The 26,271-nt window shown below is 46.9% G+C and overlaps 1 protein-coding gene across 2 annotated transcripts in view; it reads right to left on the bottom strand.

The window, feature by feature from the left end:
• The window catches only part of tmcc3 (transmembrane and coiled-coil domain family 3), a 112,142-nt gene that overhangs the window by 48,645 nt on the left and 37,226 nt on the right, over window positions 1–26,271 (bottom strand). The window contains exon 2 of one of the 2 annotated variants that reach the window (XM_055652793.1): window positions 16,960–17,028. The exons of the other annotated variant lie outside the window; for it this stretch is intronic. Coding sequence (XP_055508768.1) covers window positions 16,960–17,028 — 69 coding nt within the window. The remainder of the gene's footprint in view (window positions 1–16,959; window positions 17,029–26,271) is intronic. 2 annotated transcript variants of the gene reach the window in all.

Below are 26,271 nucleotides of genomic sequence, written 5' to 3'. Positions count from 1 at the left end.
ATGGGACAGAAAGCTCACGAAGGGATAGGAGAGTATGGCCTAGTGAAATATGAATCAATGTGAAAGATGAGGTGAGTAATAGATTAAAAGTATTATATATGAATGCGCAAAGTATAAGAAGTAAAGTGGATGAGCTTCAGACTCAGTTAGAGGTTCGTAGATATGACATTGTGGGGATTACTGAGACGTGGCTGCAGGAGGATCTGGATTAGGAACTGAATATTTAGGGTTATACGTCCTATAGAAAGGACAGGCAGGTGGGCAGAGGAGGTGGGGTAGCTCTGTTGGTGAGGGATGAAATTCAGTCCCTTGTGAGGGGTGACATAGGGACTGACGATGTAGAGTCGCTGTGGATAGAATTGAGGAATTGTAAAGGTAAGAAGACACTAATGGGAGTTATTCTACAGGCCCCCAAACACTAGCCTGGATATAGGGTGCAAGTTGCAGCAGGAGTTAAAATTGGCATGTACACAGGTAATGCCACTGTGGTTATGGGAGATTTCAATATGCAGGTAGACTGGGAAAATCAGGTTGGTTCTGGACCACAAGAAAGGGAGTTTGTAGAGTGCATCCGAGATGGATTCTTAGAGCAGCTTGTACTGGAGCCTGCCAGTGAGAAGGCAATGCTGGATTTAGTGTTGTCTAATGAACCAGATTTAATAAGGGAACTCAAAGTAAACAAACGTCTAGGAGGCAGTGACCATAATATGTTTTAATCTGCAATTTTAGAGGGAGAAGATTAAATCAGAAGTGTCAGTGTTGCAGTTGAACAAAGGGGACTATGAAGGCATGAGAGAGGAGCTGAAGGTAGACAAAAATGCTGGGGAAACTCAGCGGGTGAGGCAGCATCTATGGAGCGAAGGAATAGGTGACGTTTCGGGTCGAGACCCTTCTTCAGACCAGGAGCTTCTTCAGAGAGGAGCTGATCAAGGTCGACTGGAAAAGGATCCTAGCAGGAATGACGGTGGAACAGCAATGGCAGGAATTTCTGGACATAATCCAGAAAATGCAGGATCATTTCATTCCAAAGAGGAAGAAACATTCCAAAGGGAGTAAGAAGCAGCCATGGCTGACAAGGGAAGTTAGCTGGCCAAGAATATAAAGAAGGATAGTAAAAGCTTCTTTAGGTATGTTAAGAGAAAAAGATTAGTAAAGACAAATGTGGATCCCTTGAAGGCAGAACAGGTGAAATTGTTATGGGGAACAAGGAAATGGCAGAAGAGTTGAACAGGTACTTTGGTTCTGTCTTCATTAAGGAGGACACAAACAACTCCCAGATGTACTATAGGACAGAGGATCTAGGGAGACAGAGGAACTGAAAAAGAAATTGCATTAGGCGAGAGATAGTATTGGGTAGACTGGTTGGACTGAAGGCTGATAAATCCCCAGGGCCTGATGGTCTGCATCCCAGGGTACTCAAGGAGGTGGCTCTAGGAATTGTGGACGCATTGGTGATAATTTTCCAATGTTCTATAGATTCAGGATCAGTTCCTGTGGATTGGAGGGTAGCTAATGTTATCCCACTTTTCAGGAAAGGAGCAAACGGGGAATTACAGACCAGTTAGCCTGACACGGTAGTGGGGAAGATGCTGGAGCCATTGGTAGTGTATCTGGATTTTCAGTAAGCCTCTGATTAGGTCCCACACAGGAGATTAATGGGCAAAATTAAAGCACATGGTATTGGGGGTAGGGTATTGGCGTGGAGAAAGAATTGGCTAACAGACAGGAAACAAAGAGTAGGAATAAACAGGTCCCTGTCAGAATGGCAGGCAGTGGCGAGTGGAGTGCCGCAAGGCTCGGTGCTGGGGCTGCAACTATTTACAATATATATTAATGATTTAGATGATGGGATTAAAAATAACACTAGCAAATTTGCAGATGACACAAAGCTGGGTGACATTGTGAACTGCGAAGAGGATGCTGGGAGGTTGCAGGGTGACTTGGACAAGTTGAGTGAGTGGCCAGATGCATAGCAGATGCAGTATAATGTAGATAAATGTGAGGCTTTCCATTTGGCGGCAAGAACAAGGAGGCAGATTATTATCCCAATAGTGTCAGATTAGGAAAAAGGGCAACAAAACCTGGGTGTCCTTATACACCAGTCACTGAAAGTAAACATGCAGGTACAGCAGGCAGTGAAAAAAGAAAAAAAGTTGGCCTTCATAACGAGAGGAATGGAATATAGGAGTAAAGAGGTCCTTGTGCAGTTGTACAGGGCCCTGGTGAGACCACATCTGGAGTATTGTGTGCAGTTTTGGTTTCCTAATTTGAGGAAGTACATCCTTGCTATTGAGGCAGTGCAGCGTAGGTTCACATGGTTAATCACCAGGATGGCGGGACTGTCATATGAGGAAAGATTGGAAAGACTGGACTTGTATTCACTGGAGTTTAGAAGGATGAGAGGGAATCTTATAGAAACATATAAAATTATAAAAGTACTGGACAAAATAGATGCAGGAAAAATGTTCGCAATGTTGGGGGAGTCCAGAACCAGGGGCCACAGTCTAAGAATAAAGGGGAGGCCATTTAAAACTGAGATGAGAAAAAAAAGTTTTCACCCAGAGAGTTGTGAATTTGTGAAATTCTCTGCCACAGAAGGCAGTAGAGGCCAATTCACTGGATAAATTTAAAAGAGTTTATATAAGAGAACTCTCGGGGCTACCGGTATCAAAGGATATGGGGAGAAGGCAGGCACGGGTTACTGATTGTGGATGATCAGCCATGATCACAATAAATGGCGGTGCTGGCTAGAAGGGAATGGCCACCTCCTGCACTTATTTCTTATATTTCTATGTTTCTATGTAGTTAATAGCAGGACAGACAATGGAGAGTCAGTAGATGTTGTTTGCCTAGATTTACAGAAGGCTTTTGCAAAGGTGCTGCACGTCAGGCTGCTAGGGAAGATGAGAGCACATGGAATTAAAGGGAAGATACTAGCATGGATCACGGGTTGGTTGGATGGCAGAAGGCAAAGAGTTACAATAGCATTTAATTTTTCTGGTTGGCTGCCAGCGACTAGTTGAGTTCCGCAAGGGTCGGTGCAGCTTCTCTTCACGTTGTACATTAACGATTTGGACAAGGGGATTGAAGGCTTTGTGGCCAAGCTTGCAGATGATGCTAAGATAGATTCAGATTCAGATTCAAACTTTATTGGCATTGTGCAGTGTATAAGTACAGAGACAACGAAATGCAGTTAGCATCTCATCCAGAAGTGCGAACACAGAATAATGGATCAGTAAAATATATATGTATATACAGTAGCAGTTGTGCAATTTTGGGGGGGGAGATCAGTCACTGGGGGGGGTGACTGGCAATCACCAAGGTGCAGAGTTAAGTAGGGTAACAGCCGCAGGGAAGAAGCTGTTCCTGAACCTACTGGCCCGGCAATGGAGAGACCTGTCGCGCCTCCCAGATGGGAGGAGGGTAAACAGTCTGTGGTTGGAGTGAGAGCAGTCCTTGACGATGCTGAGCGCCCTTCGCAGACAACGCTTGCTTTGGACAGACTCAATGGAGGGGAGTGAGGAACTGGTGATGCGTTGGTAGAGGGGCAGGCAGTGTAGAGGAAGCAAAGACTCTGCAGAAGGACTTGGACAGGTTAGGAGAGTGGAAGAGAAGTGGCAGATGAAATTCAGTGTAGCAAAGTGCGGAGTCGTGCATTTTGGTAATAAGAATAAAGGTGTCGACTATTTTCTAAATGGAGAGAGAATCCAGAAAACGGAGATGAAAAAAAACTTGAAAAAGTTAATTTGCAAATCGAATCGGTAGTAAGGAAGGCAAATTAAATTATATCAAGAGGACTGAAATACAAAAACAGAGATATAATGCTGTGGCTCTATAAGGCGCTGGAGGTTTACAAGAATGATTCCAGGAATGAGTGCGTTAGCATATGACAAGCACTTGACAGCAATGTGCCTGTACTCGCTGGAGTTTAGGTTGAGGGGGAACCTCATTGAAAGTTACAGAATAATGAAAGGAATAGATAGAGTGGATGAGGAAAGGATGTTTCCACTGATCGGAGAGTCGAGGACCAGAGGGAGAGTCTAGGCCTCATAATTAAAGGATGCTCTTTTAGAAAGGAGGTGAGGAGGAACTTCTTTAGTCAGTGGGTAGTTAATCTGTGGAATTCATTGCCACAAAAGGCTGTGGATATTTTTAAGACAGAGATGGACAAATACTTGATTAGAACGTGTTACGTTACGAGAAGGGTTACGGGGAGGGCAGGTAGATGGGATAATGAAGCAGAGATCAGCCCATGATTGAATGGTAGAGTAGACTCGATGGGCCAAATGGCCTAATTCTACACTTCTGAAGTTATGAACATCTTTTCCTGCGCACCTCCATCATCACGATTCAACCACAACATTTTTAACCAACTCACTCTCAATAATTCTTATGCAAGTTATAAATCGAGTGAGGAAGAGCCGATCCTGGACTGACTCTGGGCTCTGGTCCTGTCCACGGGGGGAAATGGAGGAGGACTGGCCAAATTTTTGTGCCTTCCACCACTGTGATGAATGCTGTGGTGGATGTTTGTGTTACATTTTTTATTGTGGTTGTGTGTTCTTTATTATTGTATCGCTGCTGACAACCCAAATTCCACCAGCCTGGCTGTGTGGTCATTCATTTACAATACAATTTAATTAGCCTAATTTACAATGCTTGCCATTGACAATTTCATTTTCTTTGTCCATTTGTAAATCTTTATGTAATTTGATGTTATTGATTTGAAAGGCCTATTATATTACACACATAGGCCTGATGCACTGTGGTGTTTGATACAAGCAAACATGGTTTCAAATGTAACTCAATCTGAAGAAGGGTCTCGACTTTTTTCACACAGAGAGTGGTGAATCTCTGGAACTCTCTGCCACAGAGGGTAGTTGAGGCCAGTTCATTGGCTATATTTAAGAGGGAGTTAGATGTGGCCCTTGTGGCTAAGGGGATCAGGGTGTATGGAGAGAAGGCAGGTACGGGATACTGAGTTGGATGATCAGCCATGATCATATTGAATGGCGGTGCAGGCTCGAAGGGCCGAATGGCCTACTCCTGCACCTAATTTCTATGTTTCTATGACCCGAGGCATCACCCAGTCCTGCTTTCCAGAGATGCTGCCTGTCCAGCTGAGTTACTCCATCTTTTTGTGTCTATCATCAAATGTAACTTAAATAGCTACAAGAAATTGGCTTATAAAGTGCTGATTGGACAAGCGTGCCTGAAGTCTGTGGGCGTCAATAGTTTCAAAGCAGCGTTAGGTTTACCGGCAAGTGAGATGCAAACTGGACAATATCAAATAGTGTTTAGTGATAATGGAATCATGCTACACACGAACAGGCCCTTTGGCCAGTGAATCGGCACTGACCATAAACCACTCATCTATACTCCCATCTTACTCTCCCCGCACATTCCCATCAACGCCCCCCCCCCCCCAGATTCTGCCTCTCACCAACACACTAGGGACAATTTACATTGGGCAGGTAATCTATCAACGGGATGAAACTGGAGCATTCGGTGGAAGTACATGGGAACTCCTGTATTGACTTTCCGCTCTACCGGTTAGCATGTGACAAAAGCTTTTCACTGCACCTCAGTACACGTGACAATAAACTAAACAGAACTGAACTCCACACAGACAGCATCTGATGATCGAAGTCAGCCGCGTGAGGCAGCAACGCTGCTGGCTGCACCACTGGGCTATTCAGGCAGGCAACCTTTACGTACAACACAGCAGTATTTATATTGATGTCTCTAACTTCAAGTAACCCTTGAACATCCAGTCTCTCCGTCCCTCCCCTTCCCAAGTCGTTGTACCAGGTTCAAAGTCATCGTGTTGAGTCTTATTGTCAGTAACTCGTTTTCACCTAGCTCACAGCTAACAATGGCCTGCTTCCCTCATCATCATTACTTTTTTGCATATCTTTCATTCATTTGGTCTCTTGTTCCCTTTCCTCTAACTCTCAGTCTGAAGAAGGGTCGCGACCCGAAACGTCACCTATTCCATTTCCCCAGAGATACAGTGAGTCTGACCCGCTGAGTTACTCCAGTTTTTTGTGTCCATCTAAGGTTTACTGACTATTCCTTTGTGTCCACGATTCTCCATTTGTTTCAGTATTAGGTAGAGTTTTTCACATGACACCAGTTAATATTATTCCCCAAGGTGTGTGGAGAATAATGTGATGGGGAATCTGCAGGGTTCGGAAATCCCCTCACTGTATAGTCAGAGTTATACAGCACATAGACAGGTTCTTTGACACACTTTTCCTATGACCACCAAGTTGGCAAACTGGGCTAGCCCCATTTAGGGTTGATAAGGGCAGAGCAGTAGATGTTGATTGCATGGGTTTTAGCATGGCCTTTAACAAGGTATCACATAGTCTGGCCCAGGAGGTTAGGGTGGCACGGTGGCACAACAGTAGAGTTGCGGCCTCACAGCGCCAGACACCTGGGTTCGATCCTGACTACGGGTCTTGACTGCACATTGTTTGCATGTTCTCCCTGTGACCACGTGGGTTTTCTCCAGGTTCCCCGGTTTCCTCCCACACGCCAAAGATTTGTAGGTTAATGGCATCAGTAGAATTGTAAATTGTCCCAAATGTGTGTAGGGTGATGTTAGTGTGTGGAGATCGCTGGTTGACCCGGACACGGCGGGTGGAGGGGCAGGTATCTACGTTGTATCTCTAAAGTAAAGTCGAAAGTCTGCATTTGGTCCATTTCCCTCAAAACCCTTCCTGTCCATATATCTGTCCAATTGTTTTTTAAGACACATACTCGTATCTGCTCGTACACCTTCTAGCAGCTCGTTCCAGTTTTGTCAACCTCCTGAGTGAAAAGGTTGGCTCTGAGGTTCCTCTTCAATTTCTCCTCTGTCATCTTAAGAGAGAGTCTGTGTGGAGACTTTATTTAAGAGAGAGTTAGATAGAGCTCTAGGGACTAGTGGAGTCAAGGGATATGGGGAGAAGGCAGGCACGGGTTATTGATAGGGGACGATCAGCCATGATTACAATGAATGGCGGTGCTGGCTCAAAGGGCTGAATGGCCTCCTCCTGCACCTGTTTTCTATGTTTCTATGTTTCTATGTTAAGATTATGCCCTCTGGTTTTAGAATCCTCTACCTTGGGAAAATGACTGTGAATGTTCATGTTATCTATGCCCCTTATGATCTTGTACACCTCAATAAAGAGACCCATCAGCCTCCTACACTCCAACAGAAAATGCCCAGCCTAACCAACCTCGCCCTGTAACTCAAGCCCGCAAAGCCCAGGTAACATCCTAGTGAATCTCTTCTGCTCCCTTCCCAATTTAACATTCATTGAATGACATCCAGACCTGGGATGAACCACCAAAGAAAGCTAGGGAAGTGCCTACAATTGGGACTTTTAAAAGACATTTGGCCGAGATATGGGTAGGAACGATCTGGAGTGTGTAGGCTAAATACAGGCATATGTGATTAGCCCAGACAGCAGACGGGTCTCAAGCCGAAACATCACCTATTCCTGTTCTCCAGTGATGTTGCCTGACCCGCTGAGTTACCCCAGCACTTTGTGGCTAACCCTGTGTGCCAGCTTGGTTGGCAAGGACAGAGTGGGCCGAAGTGACTCTTAATTTTACTTCGGAGTCACGTGAGTGACTACGTGAAGAACCCACCCAGCGCGCAGGCGCGGCATTACGTCAGCAGTGCAACAGCGGCAGCAGCTGGAGCCAGGCTCTCCAGCGGCAGCATAAAGACAAGACCTCAGGTAAGTGCCTTTTTGTGTTACAGAGTCGCTGAACGGTGAGAAAATTATGGCCACCCGAAAGCGACCAGCTAGAAGGACTGCCTGCCCAACTCCACCCGAGGAGGGGTCTATATCTGGGCGGCAGCCACCAGTAGCAGAGGAGCTATTTCAACGCTCCCGCTCACCCGACACCGAGCCGCTCCCTGTGCCGCCGATTACGACGCCCCGCACAGGGAGGAAGGCAACCCGCAAAACTGACCGGCCGGTGTCCTCCGACTCGTCGGAGGAACGGGGACGCTCTCCACCGGCGAAACGGGGAGACGCCCGCATCAGCTGCATGAGGCGGCTCCTGGAGCAGATGATCGATGAGGAGATGCAGGCTAGGCATCTCCAAGGAGGACGGGCTTTGGCCTCCTCCATACCATCGCCACACCCTTCTGTACCCTCTCTGTTCGAGGGCAGTAAGGGAGGCCAGGACTGGGCTGGCCTATCACAAGGGCAGGCGGACGACAACATAAGTATGCCGGGCGAGCTGGAAGAAGAGCTACTGGGTGTAGTCGGTCGGTACGCAGCGCCCCCAACGACCGGGATGGTACTACCACCTAGAATGGCGGCCAGTATCAATAGGCTTTCCAACAAGCCGCTGCAGGAGAAGGTCGTTCAGCAGGCCCTTGACACCTATACAGCGCCAGAAAATTGTGAGGCGCTGCGGGTGAAAACTGTCAACGGGCAAATATGGAACCAGCTGGGGCAGCAGATCAGGACTCAGGAGGTAAAAATGCAGCGGGTCCTGAAGCTCCACACTGCAGCCATCACCGCCTTTGCTCGGTCCGTCGGTAACGAAGAGCTCTCCATACCCCAGCAGGATGCACTGGCGTTGATGTGCAACACTACGTACGAGCTCAACAGCCTACGGCGGGAAAACATCAGGCCTGCCCTCAATCCCAAATACGCGGGCCTCTGCAAAGCTCCAGCGCCGGAACGGGAGGCGCTGCTATTTGGAGCAGACTTGGCCAAGAAACTCAAAGAATTGGAAGAGGCGGCCAAACCTGTAGGCCTCATGAGGGCAGCGCCAGGACCGAGCAGGGTGAAGACACCCAGTTGGCAGCACGCCTCGGCATCCACCAGTAGGTACCGAGCTGGTGAAAGCCTGGTGACCGCCTCCCACTACCCCCAGAGCTCTTTTTTAGAGCGGGGCCCAGGGCGGAGCCGTGGGAAGATGCGCCGCCCCACCGCAGCACCAACACGGACACCCTCGGGCCAAACCCATCGGAAACGCCCCCACAAATAAACATGGAGGTAGGTGGGTCTGGTTCCTGCCAACATGCACAGACAAAGGGTGTTGTGTTAACAGGAGGGCGTTTGAGGTTCTTCAAGCATGTTTGGTGCTCCCTTACTAACAACAAGTTTATACTCAACAGCATCAGTGGAGACAGGCTCGTGGCTAAAGGCATCATAGAAATGACCACACACGAGCCGCAGGAATTTGTATCGAATATTTTTCTCAAATCCAAGAAAGATGGTGGATGTCGTATTATTATTGATTTGACGTCACTTAATCAGTCTGTTGAGTATCAACATTTCAAAATGGAGACATTTGTCACTGCCAGACAACTGATCTCCAAGGGATACTACATGGCAAGCATAGACATCAAGGATGCTTACTATTTAGTACCCATTCATAAGGATTATTACAAATATCTGAAATTTATCTGGATGGGCCAGCTATGGCAGTATAGAGCATTGCCCAATGGTTTAACGACAGCTCCCAGATTATTTATTTACAACAAAAATTCTTTAAAGTGGCCATGAAAAATTGAGAGAACAAAACATTTAGTCGTGGCCTATCTGGACGATGTTCTCATATTAGGGAGAACAAGGGAACTAGCTGTCGCAGGAGTTTTAGCCACTAAACAACTCCTTGAAACTTTGGGATTCATTCTACACCCAGATAAATCATATTGGAGCCTACTACTAACATGGATTACCTAGGCTTCAATATTGACACTATCCATATGACTGTCACTCTGCCCAGAGACAAAAAGTTACACTTACAGAAGCCTGTAACCGTTTAATTGCAATACCGCAACCAAGGATACGGCACGTAGCCAGAGTCATTGGTACTATAGTAGCAGCATTCCCGGCTGCCCAATATGGGCCCTTGCATTATCAAAATTTGCAAAGAGCAAGGACACATGCATTACGTCTTAATAGGGGGCATTATGACCGTAAAATGGAGTTACCCGCTGAAGCCAGATCAGAACTTCAGTGGTGGGTGGATAACATTTGGCACAGTCACAGTCCTATCGCCGTCGCCAATCCTAACATAACCATTACAACGGATGCCAGTGCTTTAGGCTGGGGAGCTACTAACTCTATAGACAGCACAGGTGGCAGATGGTCTAACTCAGAGGCATCGCTACTACAAACACTGGGCATTAACTTCTTGGAGATGCTCGCCGCCTTTTATGGGCTAAAAGCATATGCATCTGATATGCGGCATGTGCATGTTAGGATTATGATTGATAACACAACGGCGGTATCTTACATCCAGCACATGGGTGGCATAAAATCAGTATCATGCGACAAATTGACTACTATAATCTGGCAATGGTGTGTCGAGAGACATATTTGGCTATCAGCTGCCTATTTACCAGGCAAGCTAAATTCAGTGGCGGACACCAGGTCACGAAAATTCAATGACAACATCGAATGGATGTTGGACCCGAAACTATTTGCTAGAATTGTTAAGCAATATGGTACGCCAGATATAGATTTGTTTGCGTCTAGACTAAATCACCAACTACCCATGTATGTGGCTTGGGAACCAGACCCAGAGGCAGCAGCGGTAGATGCCTTCACGCTGGATTGGGGAAATTTCTTTTTCTATGCTTTCCCTCCCTTCTGCCTCATCAGTCGGGTACTCCAGAAAATACAAGCTGACTCAGCTTCAGGTATTCTGGTCGTACCCGACTGGCCTACCCAACCATGGTTCCCAATTTTCCACGACATGGTGGTAGAGACACCTATGGTCCTTCACAACCACCCCCAATTATTGACTCACCCGGTAACTGGCATAAGTCATCCATGCCATCAAAAATTGAACCTCCTGGTTTCCAGATTCTGAACAGACCTTACCAGGGATTGGGGTTATCAGAGAGAACAATCACCACCATGTCGGCATCCCTGCGAGTTTCCACCAAGAAACAGTACCTGACCTACATCAGGAAATGGGAACAGTACTGCCTGAAAGCAGGGACATCTTACAAGACGGCTTCGATCACGGATGTGCTGGAGTTCCTGGCCCACCTGCACCATGACCAAAAGATGAGCTACAGTGCCATCAATGCAGCTCGGAGCGCCCTGTCCGCATACCTTATGCCCACAGGACAGCATAGTATTGGATCCCACCCTCTGGTTATCAAACTCCTTAAAGTGATTTATAACACCAAACCCCCTACACCTAGATACACCCATGTGTGGGATGTTAGTGTAGTATTGTCACACCTTCGAGGTTGGCCTCCGGTGGGATCCCTGAGCCTGGAACAGTCCACTTACAAGACCCTCATGCTCATGGCGCTTGTCTCTGCTCAGAGGGTTCAGTCGCTACATCAGTTAAGTCTGGACCACATGGTGACCACCCCAGATTCCATTACTTTTACTATGCCGGGGATGGTTAAACAGAGCAGGCCAGGTATATCCAACTCTCCGTTGATCTTCCGGGCCTACCCTCCAGAACCTAGGCTGTGTGTGGTGACCCACCTTTATGATTACATAGACACAACCCAAACTCTTAGAGGGAGAGAGAAAGCCTTATGGGTCAGCCATAGAAAGCCTTTTGGACGGGTTACCAGCCAGACAATATCCAGATGGTTGAAACAGGTCCTTAATACGGCAGGGATTAACACGGATGTTTTTAAATCCCATTCAACCAGGGCAGCGTCCACGTCAGCGGCGGAGCGGATGCAGGTTCCCCTAGACCACATCCTTAGTGCAGCGGGATGGTCAAGGGAATCGACATTCCAAAAATTCTACCACAAACCGCTGATGGAGAAGGACGTCTTTGCGGAGAGAATTTTAGAAACCGCAAATTTATAATTTAAAGCCCAGGGGAGCTATTTTTTGTTGTTGTTAATAAACATTTTGTTTTTTAAAACTAACAAATTCGTTGGTCTTTAGATACCACTTCCTCCCTCGATGATCTTTCGGCAGTGAGTGATATAACTGTTACACGGTTTGAAATCACAGACCTTTGAAGTCTTCACGTAGTCACTCACGTGACTCCGAAGTAAAATAGTGAGATTAAACGAGTACTTACCAGTACGAAGTTTGATCTGTATTTTATGAGGAGTTACGATGAGGGATTACGTGCCCTCCGCTCCCACCCTCATTGTATAGATCAAACTCAGCCTGATGTCTCATTAATCTTTACTATCTTTACTTCAATTTGTGTCTATCTGTGATTCCACACCGCTGCTTGGAAGTATGCCGCGCCTGCGCGCTGGGTGGGTTCTTCACGTAATCCCTCATCGTAACTCCTCATAAAATACAGATCAAACTTCGTACTGGTAAGTACTCGTTTAATCTCACTATTAATCAAAGCCAACAGTTAATAGACAATAGATGCAGGAGGAGGCCATTCGGCCCTTCGAGCCAGCACTGCCATTCAATGTGATCATGGCTGATCATCCCCAATCAGTACCCCGTTCCTGCCTTCTCCCCCTATCCCCTGACTCCACTATATTTAAGAGCCCCATCTAGCTCTCTCTTGAAAGTATCCGGAGAACCGGCCTTCACTGCCCTCTGAGGCAGAGAATTCCACAGACTCACAACTCTCTGTGAGAAAAAGTGTTTCCTCGTCTCCCTTCTAAATGGCTTACCCCTTATTCTTAAACTTTCAGTGGCAGGGTTTTCTTTTGTCCCCATCATCCAATATTTTTCATAACATACGAGGACGTGTTCAATAACAGAAACCAAAAATAAAATGAAACTAAAATTGACCTGGAGATTAGCGTCCTTTTTGGAAACGCCAAACCACATCCACAGCGTTGGGAAACTCGATAGAGATGTCAACAAAAAATGTGGGTGGGGTGCCTGATGGTGGAAGGAGGTGGAGGTATCGTTATACAGTGCATCCAGAAAGTATTCAGGCCCCTTCACTTTTTCCACATTTTGTTACGTTACAGCCTTATTCTAAAATGGATTAAATTTTTATTTTTTTAATCACCAATCTACACACAATACCCCATAATAAAAAAGCGAAAACAGGTGTTTAGAAATTTTAGCAAAGTAATTAAAAAGAAATAACTGAAATATCACATTTACATAAGTATTCTGACCCTTTACTTAGTACTTTGTTGAGGCACCTTTGGCAGCGATTACAGCCTCAAGTCTTCTTGGGTATGATGCTACAAGCTTGGCACACCTGTATTTGGGTAATTTCTCTGCAGACCCTCTCAAGCTCTGTCAGGTTGGATGGGGAGCGTTGATGCACAGCTATTTTCAGGTCCCTCCAGAGATGTTTGATCTGGTTCAAGTCCAGGCTCTGGCTGGGCCACTCAAGGACATTCACAGACTTGTCATGAAGCCACTGCTGCGTTGTCTTGGCTGTGTGCTCAGGGTTGTTGTCTTGTTGGAAGGTGAACCTCCGCCCCAGTCTGGGGTCCTGAACGCTCTGGAGCAGGTTTTCATCAAGGATCTCTCTGTACTTTACTCCGTTTATCTTTGCCTTGATCCTGACTAGTCTCCCAGTTCCTGCCACTGAAAAACATCCCCACAGCATGATGCTGCCACCACCATGCTTCACCGTAGGTATGGTATTGGCCAGGTGATGAGCGGTGCCTGGTTTCCTCCAGACGTGACGCTTGGCATTCAGGCCAAAGAGTTCAATCTTGGTTTCATCAGACCAGAGAATCTTGTTTAGGTGCCTTTTGGCAAACTCCAAGCGGGCTGTCATGTGCCTTTTACTGAGGAGTGGCTTCCGTCTGGCCACTCTACCATAAAGGCCTGATTGGTGGAGTGCTGCAGATATAGTTGTCCTTCTGGAAGGTTCTCCCATCTCCACAGAGGAACTCTGGAGCTCTGTCAGAGTGACCATCGGGTTCTTGGTCACCTCCCTGACCAAGGCCCTTCTCCCCCGATTGCTCAGTTTGGCCGGGCGGCCAGCTCTATGAAGAGTCCTGGTGGTTCCAAAGTTCTTCCATTTAAGAATGACGGAGGCCACTGTGCTCTTCGGGACCTGCAATGCTGCAGAAATTGTTTTATACCCTTCCCCAGATCTGTGTCTCGACACAATCCTGTCTCGGAGGTCTACGGACAATTCCTTCATCTTCATGGCTTGGTTTTTGCTCTGACATGCACTGTCAACTGTGGGACCTTATATAGACAGGTGTGTGCCTTTCCAAATCATGTCCAATCAATTTAATTTAACACTGGTGGACTCCAATCAAGTTGTGGAAACATCTCAAGGATAATCAATGGAAACAGGATGCACCGAAGCTCAATTTTGAGAGTCATAGCAAATGGTCTGAATACTTATGTAAATGTGATATTTCAGTTATTTATTATGAATTAATAATTTCTAAACACGTGTTTTCACTTTTTTATTATGGGGTGTGTAGATTGATGATAAAAAAAAATGAATTTAATCCATTTTAGAATAAGGCTGTAACGTACCAAAATGTGGAAAAAGTGAAGGGGTCTGAATACTTTCTGAACGCACTGTAAACTCTGCCTGATGGTTCCGTAGCTCCGTGAGTCAACATGAGTCTGGATGCCTGCAGCTTGCTTGAGGCTTTCAAGGAATAACGAGGCAATGATTCAACCAGAGGAAGTACAAGCAGTGACTTGCTTCATACCAGCCCTACCCCTCTCTACATACTGAACGTATTTGTCTATAACCCTTCCTGTGATGGTCTGCTTGGAACCATCCTTCATGGAGGATGCGGGGTGATCTTATCGAGGTGTATAAAATCATGAGAGAACCATATCAGGTAGATCAGGTAGAGTCTCTTGCCCAGAGTAGAGGAATCAAGAACCAGAGGACATAGGTTTAAGGTGAAGGGGAAAAGATTTAATAGGAATCTTAGGGGTAACTTTTTTACACTAAGGGTGGTGGGTGTGTGGAATGTGCTGGCGAAGGAGGAAGTTGAGGCTGGGAATATCGCAACGTTTAATAAAGATACATGGATATGACAGATTTGGAGGGTTTATAGGGAGGTTTATAAAATCATAAGGGGCATTGGCTCTGTCTTCTATCCAGGCCAGGGGAATGTAAATCCAGAGGGCACAGGTTTAAGAGGGGGGAAATATTTAGAAGAGATCTGAGGCAACATTTTCATACAGGAGGGAGGTGGGTTTAGAGAACGAGCTCCCAGAGGTTGTGATAGTTGGCGGGTACAATTATGACATTAATAAGACACACGGAGACGAAAGGTTTGGATGGGTATGGGCCAGGTGCAGTAGAGCAAGGTCGGTGGAGCGACGTGGTCGGCAGGGATGAGTCGAGCTGAAGGGCCTGGTTCAGTACCGTACAGCTCTGTGACGTCATGGATCAGCCCACAGCCAACACTCCCTGATCTCCACACTGTTCCCACCCCCAAACCAATTTCGCAGCTTTATGCCCCTGTCCCACTTAGGAAACCTGAGCGGAAACCTCTGGAGACTTTGTGCCCCACCCAAGGTTTCCGTGCGGTTCCCGGAGGTTGCAGGTGGTTGCCGGAGGTTGCAGGTAGTGGAAGCAGGTAGGGAGACTGACAAAAACCTCCGGGAACCGCCCGGAAATCTTGGGTGGGGCGCAAAGTCTCCAGAGGTTTCCGTTCAGGTTTCCTAAGTGGGACGGGGGCATTACAATCGCGTTCATCCCTGGCCACCTGACCCAGTGATCTCTTAAGGTCCCTACACAGCGCCCCTTAGGGGCGGCACGGTGGCGCAGCGGTAGAGTTGCTGTCTCACAGTGTCAGAGACCCGGGTTCGATCCTGACTACGGGTGCTGTCTGTACGGAGTTTGTACGTTCTCCACGTGCTCTGGTTTCCTCCCACACTCCAAAGACGTGCAGTTTTGTGGGTTAATTGCCTTCTGTAAAATTGTAAATTGTCCCTAATGTGTAGGATAGTGCAAGTGTATGGGGTGATCACTGGTTGGCGCGAACTCGGTGGGCCGAAGGGCCTGTTTCCGCTCTGTATGTCCAAAGTCTAGAAGTCTAAAGGAAACTCTGACCCATCTATGCCACATTGCCTCTGTAAAACAGGCAACCTAATCAAGGACCACTCACACCCGGGTCATTCTCTCTTCTCCCCTCTCCCACTGGTAGAAGAGACAACACTTTGAAAGCACGTACCACCAGATGCAAGAAAGAGTTTCTTCCCCACTGTTATCAGGCTCTTGAGTGGACCTGTCAAATGCAATTTCACGATCTTCCAATCTACCTCGTTACGGCCCCTGCACTTTTTTTATTTCCACCTTCTCTGCAGCTCAAGCACAAGATTCTGCATTCTGTTTATTTTCACTTTGGCGCTACTTGTATAGTCTCTTTTGTACTCATGATTATTATAATCTGCTTGGATAACACGGAAACCAACGTTTTTCTCGTAATCTCAATACTTGTGACAATAATTCACCAATACCAATATACCAACATAGCATTTGCCTTATGAACTGCTTGATTCACCTATGTGGAGGAAGGAACTGCAGACACTGGATTAAACCACGGACACAAAAAGCTGGAAAACTCAGCGGGACAGGCAGTATCTCTGGAGAGAAGGAATGGGTGACGTTTCGAGTTGAGACACTTCTTCAGACTTATTAATGCTCTGTCCCAGAGCATTCCTGTCAGCAGTGAGTCAATGGAAATGACAGCATAGCTTCCTTATCACTAAAAAATGCTGGCTAACGAATGTAGTCATCGGCTGAAACCTACCTTTAACTCTGCTGCGTAATGTCAACAAAATAATGAAATGAAAAGCAGCAAAGTGTCGCTTTGGATGAAGTCGTCCTATTGCAATGAGGTCAGGCACAGAATTCCTTAGCCTGAAGCCCGCAGACACAGTAGCGACAAGTTGGACGAAACTCGTTAACTTTCGGTAGTGGGGAAAGTACAGTGTGAGCGGTAAACAAGGACTGAGGCAGAAACCAGGGAGCGACTGCAAGCCAGCTTTGCATTCCGACGGCCACAATGCCTACTGCCCTACACCCTCACAGAATCTCAGGGGGGGGGGGGGGGGGGGGGGGGAATAGATAAGTCCTGACCTTTGATCCGTCGAGAAGGGCTGGAGGGTTTCTGCAAACACTAATCGGCAGTTGTTCTTCCACTTGATTCTGTGTGCGGAAAACAAAAGCAAAGGCCAGCGAGCAGCATAATCAAGGACGAGTCTCACCCCGGCCACTCCCTCTTCTCCCTTCTCACATTGGCTAAAAGGTATTGAAGGCTCAAAACGCACACCTCCAGATTCAGGGTTAGTTTCTTTCCAGCTGTAATCAGGTAACTGAACCAACCTACCACAGCCAGAGAGTGGTCCTCAACTACTATCTACCCCATTGGAGACCCTCGGACTATCTTAGATCGGACTTTACTGGACTTTATCTTGCACTAAACATTATCCACGTTATTCCCTTTACCATGTATCTGTACACTGTGGATGGCTCGATTGTAATCGTGTATTGTCTTTCCACCGACTAGTTGACACGCAGCAAAAGCTTTTCACTGTACCTCGGTACATTTGGCAATAAACTAAAACTCAAAGGATTTGGGCAGTTTGCACAAAAGTAAATGCAGTTTTACTCTGCGATCTACCAGTGAAGATCAGTTTCTGCTGCAGGTGAAGCACTTTGATGCCCATTTTCTCATCGCTTTGCATCAGATGGGATGTTTGGTTGTGCACTGCCTGCCATTGGGTCATGCAGCATGGAAACAGGTCCTTTGGCCCAACGAGTTATGCCAACCAAGATGCCCATCCACGCCAGTGGGGCGGCACGGTGGCGCAGCGGTAGAGTTGCTGCCTTACAGCGTCAGAGGCCAGGGTTCAATCCTGTCTACGGGTGCTGTGTGAATGGAGTTTGCATGTTCTCCCCGTGACCTGCGTGGGTTTTCTCCGGGAGCTCCGGTTTCAGTTTAGTTTATTGTCACGTGTAGCGAGGTACAGTGAAAAGATTTGGGTGCCCCATGCTAACCAGTCAGTGGAAAGGCAATACATGATTATGTCCTCCCCGGGTCTCCTCTCACACTCCAACACATGCAGGTGTGTAGGTTAATTGGCTTTGGTAAAGATTATAAATTGTCCCTAGTGTACGGGGATCACTGGTCGGCACGGATTCAATGGGCCGAAGGGCCTGTTTCCGCGCTGTATCTCTGAACTAATTACATTTATCCACATTTAGCCCCTGAACCTTTCCTATCCATGCACCTGTCCAATTGCCTTTTAAAAGTTGTTGTTGTACCTGCCTCAACTACCTTCTCTAGCAGCCCGTTCCATATACCCACCACCCTGTATGAAAAAGTTGCCCCTCAGTTCCCATTAGATATTTCCCATCAACTTAAACCCATGCCCCCTGATTCTTGATTCCCCTCTCCTGGGCAAAAGATAGGTATTCACCCTATCTATTTCCCTCATGATGTTATACACCTGTATAGATCATTCCTCAGTGCCCTGCGCTCTAAGGAATAAAGTCCCAGCCTGCCCAACCCCTCCCTTCAGCTCAGACCCTAAAGTCCTGACAACATTGTGGTTAATCCTCTCTGATCATTTCCCGGCACTATCGCAACGTTTAAGAAACATTTAGACAGGTACACGGATTGGACAGGTTTAGAGGGATATGAGCCAAAAGCAGGTAGGTGGGCCAGTGTGAACAAGTTGGGCCGAAGGGCCTGTTCCCACCCACACTGTATCACTCTATAACTCTATGGCTTCCTGTTGTGAGTCACCATGAGATCCTGAGACAAAATAATTCCCCTTACCTTATTTGGAGAGGGCTGGACCAATAATGTCCTATGGCCACTCCCAGGACAAGGTGTCCTCAGTCCATGTGCCTGACCAGAGAGGCTGCAGGCTTATTGACATATTCGCCTTCAATCCCGCCCCACATTGTACACCCTGATCTCCATAAGATCACCTCAAACCTATATTAGGAGTCAGTCTGAAGATGGATCTCGGCCCGAAACGTCACATAGAAACAGAGAAATTAGGTGCAGGAGTAGGCCATTCGGCCCTTCGAGCACCTATTCCTTTTCTCCAGAGATGTTGCCTGACCCGCTGAGCTACTCCAGCTTTTTGTGTCTATCTTCAGTTTAAACCAGTTCCTTCCTACGCAGATATTAAAGCACACTGCCTTGTTTTTCTGTGGTACTGGGATGATAGTGGTCTTCTTGGAGCAGGTTGGAATAGGGAAGAGTAGGGAAGGTTAACAATGTCCATGGATACTCCTGCCAGCTTGTGCAACCACTGATTTTTCCCTTAATGCCCATTGCCTGCATTTGTACCGATTAGATAGAACTGACTAATCTACGTTGTGCGAAGAGAAGTGGGAAGATGGTTTGAGCAACATTAATCCCTCGGCTATCATCATGGAACAACTATCTGTTGTTATCACCTTGCCCTTTGTTCAGCTTCGCTTTGAGCAAACAGACTGGCATATCTTCCATGTTAACCTGTGACCACATTTGGAAAGTACTGTACGGAGTGGTAGGATGCAAAATGCCATTTAAACATCTTGCTTCCAAGTGGTTTTTCAAATCAGCAAGTCATTTTCACACAGGTGTCATAAAGGATTATAAAAATGGAGAGAGATGTAAAATTGATTGATTGATATTTTATTGTCACATGCACTTGGTCTAGTGACATTCTTTGTTTTGCAGACAATACGCAAAGTATTCCCTCCTGAGATAAATAAAGTTCTAAGGTATGCAAAGAGTCGCCATGCAGTGGCGGACTGGGTCTAAAAATATTGGTTGCCAGGAGACAAAGGGGGCCCACCCACAACTACAATGCATTCAAGAAGGAACTGCAGATGCTGGAAGATCGAAGGTACACAAAAATGCTGGAGAAACTCAGCGGGTGCAGTAGCATCTATGGAGCGAAGGGAATAGGCGACGTTTCGGGCTGAAACCCTTCTTCAGACTGATGGGGGGTGGGGGGGGAGAAGGAAGGAAAAAGGGAGGAGGAGGAGCCCGAGGGCGGGGGGATGGGAGGAGACAGCTCGAGGGTTAAGGAAGGGGAGGAGACAGCAAGGGCTAGCAAAACTGGGAGAATTCAACGTTCATGCCATCCGGACGCAAGCAACCCAGGCGGAATATGAGGTGCTGTTCCTCCAATTTCCGGTGTTGCACACTCTGGCAATGGAGGAGACCCAGGACAGAGAGGTCGGATTGGGAATGGAGGGGGAGTTGAAGTGCTGAGCCACCGGGAGTTCAGGTAGGTTATTGCGGACTGAGCGGAGGTGTTCGGCGAAACGATCGCCCAACCTCCGCTTAGTCTCCCCGATGTAAATCAGCTGACATCTAGAGCAGCGGATGCAGTAGATGAGGTTGGAGGAGATACAGGTAAACCTTTGTCGCACCTGGAACGACTGCTTGGATCCTTGAATGGAGTCGAGGGGGGAGGTGAAGGGACAGGTGTTGCATCTCTTGCGGTTGCAACGGAAAGTGCCCGGGGAGGGGGTGGTGCGGGAGGGAAGGGAAGAATTGACAAGGGAGTTGCGGAGGGAGCGGTCTTTGCGGAAGGCAGACATAGGGGGAGATGGGAAGATGTGGTGAGTGGTGGTGTCATGTTGGAGGTTGCTACAATGCTATCATTTAACAGGGGCCCACTTGCCATCACTTGCTATCACTCCATCAGGGGCCCACTTGCCATCGGGCAAGCTGGTACCCTGGCCAGTCCACCACTGTCGCCATGTATAGGACGCCGACAGAGATACAAAAAGTACTCCCTCCCCGCCCGCCGCCAATCCCTCTTTGTCCTCGGCAGCGCGTCCTGAACCGAACGCCAGCACTAACTCACTAATCCCTTATTTACACTTTCACAAAGTCAAAAGAAATCTTCCCCCGGCGTTATGGTATTGCCATCACAAGAGAAAAAGAGGTCATCTTTCTCCAGGTCTCCAGGGTGATTTACTGCACCCTCAGTGCACCGACAATGCCGCTGCATTCACTGGCGTTGCTGCTAGTCGACTATCCTATGATATGTATTAATCGGATATAAAAACAAATCTGTCTCATGCACAGCACCTGATACAGATTGGAAGGCCAACATGCGTTGTCTGAAGTTCAAGCGCTTTAATAACTGCAGCCTCTGTTATGAGCTGTGAGATTTTTAACGGGACTTTTAACAGTGAAACTTTTATTTAGGTCTTTATTAAATCTACGAGAGATCCGCTGTTGCTAAATCCAGACTTGTTTTTCACTTTATCCATTATAAGTCCGCTGATCCCTCGGCTATCTTGACTGCACCTCCTACTCTCTGCTTCCTGTAAGGAGATGGTTCCATTCTCCCAGTTTAGTTTAGAGATACAGCGAAGAAACAGGCCCTGCGGCCCACTTAGTCCGCGCCGAACAGCGATCCCCGTCCACTAACACTATCCTGCACACACTAGGGGCCATTTTACATTTATACCAGGGCAATTAACCTACAAACCAGTACGTCATTAGAGTGTGGGGGAAAAACCGAAGATCTCGGAGAAAATCCAAGCAGGTCCCGGTGAGAACGCACCCGTGGTCAGGATTGAACCTGGGTCTCTGGCATTGTAAGGCAGCAACTCTACCGCTGCGCCATCCTGCCGCCCTTTACCAGCACTGACTATATGTTCTGATGATGGGTTTGCCCAGTGCCGTTGAGATTTCCTGTTTGGAACATAGAACAGTACAGCAAAGGAATTGGCCCTTTGGCCCACAGTGTTTGTGCCCAACATGATGCTTGACTCTTGGGTTTCCTCATCTAAAGTGAGGAGTGTTTCCCCCCTATCCTCACGTCCAGTGGTTGCCTCCACGTTCAGTGGTTCATCCTCCATAGTTTCCACGTCCTTCGACAAGAAGCTACCACCAGACAACCCATTCCCTATACCTCCTCCCTCGACTCTGTCCAGGGACCCCGACAGTCCTTTCAGGTTTGGCAGAGGTTCACTTGCACCTCCTCCAACTTCATCTACTGTATCCGTTGTCCAAGATGTGGACTCTTATACATCGGCAAGACCAAACGCAGACTGGGCGATCGTTTCGCAGAACACCTTCTCTCAGCCCGCCTAAACCAACCTGATCTACCGCTTGCTAAACATTTTAATTCTCCTTCCCATTCCTACACGTGCCTTTCTGTCCTCCGTCTCCTCTATTGTCAGAATGAGGCTAAATGCAAATTGGAGGAACAGCATCTCATATTTTGCTTGGGCCGCTTACAGCCCAGTGGTATGAATATTGATTTCTCTCACTTCAGGTAGCCCCGGCATTCCCTCTCTCTATCCCTCCCCCACCCAAGTCACACCAGCTTCTCATTTTCACCCAACAAACAGTTAACAACGGACTGTTTCCTTTATCATCTTTACTTTTTTGCATATCTTTTAGTCATTATTCTTTATCTCCCTACATCATCGTATATATCTCTCGTTTCCCTTATCCCTCACGAGTCGGAAGAAGGGTCTCGACCCGAAACATCACCCATTCCTCCTCTCCAGAGATGCTGCCTGTCCCGCTGAGTTACTCCAGCTTTTTGTGTCTATCTTCGGTTTAAACCAGCATCTGCAGTTCCTTCCTGCACACTCCAACCCATTCCCTTTCATCGTTCGAAAGGGACAATTCCTTCTATGATACCCTAGGAGCAAGGAATCTCTTGTTCCATTTGTGCAGGAAGGAACTGAAGATGCTGGTTTATACCGAAGATAGACAAGTGTGTGGAGGGAGTGGTTTCACAGGCCGGTCAGATTAGGGCCATCGGATCATCGGCTGATCAGGACTTGGGCCATTGGTGGTGCTGGTCTGAACTTGTCCTGACTCTTTGCAAACCCTAGGTATGCAAAACAAAGAATCTCACTGTGACATGTCACATGTGATAATAAAGCATTCATTCATTCAGGCATGCATTCATTCATTCATTCATTCATTCATCATTCATTCATTCATTCATCATTCATTCATTCATTCATACATTCATGCATTCATCATTCATTCAATCATACATTCATTCATTCATTCATTCAATCAATAATTCATTCAATCATTCAATCATACATTCATTCGTTCATTCATTCAATCATTCATTCATTCATTCATTCAGTCATTCATTCAGTGGCCACCTATTCCAACAGAGGGTCTCAAACCTGAAACATGAACACTGATTCTCTCTCCACAGATGCTGCCTGACCCGCTGAATGTTTCCAGCATGTTTTGCTTTTATTAGTAACCATCCCATCTCTGCCTTTGCATGTCTTCCTACTGCAAAGACCTTTTTATAGAGGCAGAATGGAAACAGGCCCTTCGGCCCAACGAGTCCATGCAGACCATTGATCGCCCATTCACACCAGTTCTATGTTATCCCGCTTTCTCATCCATTCCCTACAATCCAGGGGCAATTTTTTTACAGAAGCCAATTAACCTACAAGTCCACACATAATTACATGGCTTGAGTGCAATCATGTATTGCCTCTCCGCTGACCGGTTAGCACGCAACAAAAGCTTTTCACTGTACCTCAGTACATGTGACAATAAATTAAACTAAACTACATTTTTGGGATGTGGGAGACAACGAGAGCGGTCATTGGGAGAATGTGCAAACTCCAAACAGGCAGCACCCAGGATCATGTTTGGATACGGGTCTCTGACGCTGTGAGGCAGCAGCTCTACCCGCTGCGCCACCGCTGCCTATTTGCACTAATCTAATTTTTTGCAGCAAAAGAAAATCCACAAAGTCCTGGAGTAACTCAGCAACTCTACCGCTGCGCCATTGTGACATTACCAAAGGCAGTTCGAGACACCAGTGAAGACATTCCTCTGATGCTGCTGCACCCGCCGAGTTTCTCCAGCAATTTTGTGTATCTTTGATCTTCCAGCATCTGCAGTTCCTTCTTGAACAAGATATTCCTCTGACTGTACTGAACCAGTCTGCTTGCACCCCAGGTCTGGCATCTCACAGGTCTTTTCAGTTAATGTCATAGAGTCAGAGTCATAGTGATACAGTGTGGAAACAGGCCCTTCAGCCCAACTTGCCCACATGTCCCATCTACGCTTGTCACACCTGCCTGTGTTTGGTCCATCTCCCTCCAAATCTGTCCTATCCATCTATCTGTCTAACTGTTTCTTGGATGTTGGGATAGTCCCTGCCTCAACTACCTCCTCTGGCAGCTTGTTCCACACACCCACCATACTTTGTGTGAAAATGTTACCCCTCAGATTCTTATTAAATCTTCTCCCCTTGAACCTATGGCCTGTGGTCCTTGATTCACCTACTCTGGACAAGAGACTCGGTGTGTCTACCCGATCTATTCCTCTCATGGTTTTATACACCTCCATAAGATCACCCCTCATCCTCTTGTGCTCCAAGGAATAGAGACCCAGCCCGCTCAACCTCTCCCTATAGCTCAGACCCTCTAACCCTGGCAACATCCTCATAAATCTTCTCTGAACCCTTTCCAGCTTGACAACGTTTCCTATAACATGGTGCCCAGAAATGAACACAATACTCTAAATGTGGCCTCACCGAGATGTTATACAACTGCATCATGACCTCCCAACTTCTATACTCGATACTCTGATTGATGAAGGCCATTGTGCCAAGAGCCTTTTGACCACCCAATCTACCTGCGATTCCACCTTCAAGGAACCATGCAACGTGGTCTTGTTTGTTTTTTGGAATGATTTTTGAAATATAATGAAATATGTGACTCAGCCCCTCTCCTGGGCACAGACACCCCACCCCCTGTCGACAATCTACACCCTCGTTCACCAGTCACTGACTTCCATGCTCCCTGCCCCAACGCAGTCCAGCAGTGTGTGAGTGAGCCAAGGCACTTTTAAACCTTTGATTTTATTAGTGGGAGGCTTCCTAATTTGATCATTTATAACCTCCCGGCAGTCGAGTCTGTCAACGCCAGTTTACGAGAATGCTGAGTTTCCCTACAGAGTGCAAGAACACTCTCCAGTGTGATACACAACACCAGGTTACAGTGTAGCACAGAGTGTAAATTCAAATACACTGAACACAGGTGGCAAACAGCCATCCCAATAGTGACATGCAGGACAATGGTAAATGCCTGGTGAAAAGGAATAGGTGACGTTTCGTGTCCAGACCCTTCTTCAGACAGCGAGTCAGGGGAGAGGGAAACGGGAGACGGTGATGTAGAGAGATTAGAACAAATGAATAATGAACTAATGCAAAAAAGTAACGATGATAAAAATAAACAGGCCATTGTTAGCTGTGGGCGAGGTGAAAACGAGTTACAAACAATAGCAGACGACTTTGAAGCTAGTATGAGTAGGGTGGGAGAGAGATGGAGGGAGAGAGAGAGAAAGCAAGGGTTACTTGAAGTTAGAGAAATCAAAAGTTATTCCACTGTGTTGCAAGCTGCCCAAGCAAAATATAACATGCTGTTCCTCCAATTTGCGTGTGGCCTCACTCTGACACCTCCAATTTGCATTTGATCTCCAGAGATGCTGCCTGTCCCGCTGACTTGCTCCAGATTTTTGTATCTGTCTTCGGTTTAAACCAACATCTGCAGTGTTTTCCTCCACAATCGTAAACGCCTGTTTGTCTGTAACGAGCTTCCAAGAATCCCGAACAATTCCTTTCCTTTCCTGTCCTTGACATTAACCTTGAAGTTAACAATGAGAGTTCAAAGGATAACCGGAGCAACAAGTGCCAAGGTTCAGCATTCATCACTGACTGGAGCTCTGTGCCGGGTTAAACCTTCAATTGCCATTCATATAGTAGTTTAGCATGGTCACAGTCCCTCTGGCCTGACTCACCCAGGCCCACCGATATGCCTATCAGCACTCATTTAATTTTTGCTGCAAAAAAAGACACAAATTGCGGAATAGCCCAGCAGGTCAGACAGGCAAATCCTAAGAACATGGATAGGTGATGTTTGGGTCATGACACTTCTTCAGACAGAGAGAAAAACGTCATCAAAATCGGCATGCCTTGAGGAGAATTTCCTGGTCAGGCCACATTTGGAGTATTGTGAGCAGTTTTGGCCTGCATATCTGAGGGAGGATGTGTGCTGGCTCTGGAGAGGGTCCAGAGGAGGTTTACGAGAATGATCCCAGGAAAGAGTGGGTTAACATATGATGAGCGTTTGACGGCACTGGGCCTGTACTCGCTGGAGTTTAGAAGGATGAGTGGGGCCTCATTGAAACTTACCGAATAGTCAAAGGCCTGGATAGAGTAGATGTGGAGAAGATGTTTCCACTAGTGGGAGAGTCTAGAACCAGAGGGCATAGCCTCAGAATAAAAGAACATTCCTTTAGGAAGGAGATGAAGAACTTCTTTAGTCAGAGGGTGGTGAATTTGTGGAATTCATTGCCACAGACGGCTGTGGAGGCTGTAGAGTCCAATGGATATTTTTAAGGCAGAGATAGATTCTTGATTA

The sequence above is a fragment of the Leucoraja erinacea genome, chromosome 22 (genome assembly GCF_028641065.1).
Source record: "Leucoraja erinacea ecotype New England chromosome 22, Leri_hhj_1, whole genome shotgun sequence".
Classification (NCBI taxonomy): Eukaryota; Metazoa; Chordata; class Chondrichthyes; order Rajiformes; family Rajidae; genus Leucoraja; species Leucoraja erinaceus.
Note: the sequence above shows the minus strand (reverse complement) of the source record. Positions and strands in the feature narration are given on the sequence as shown.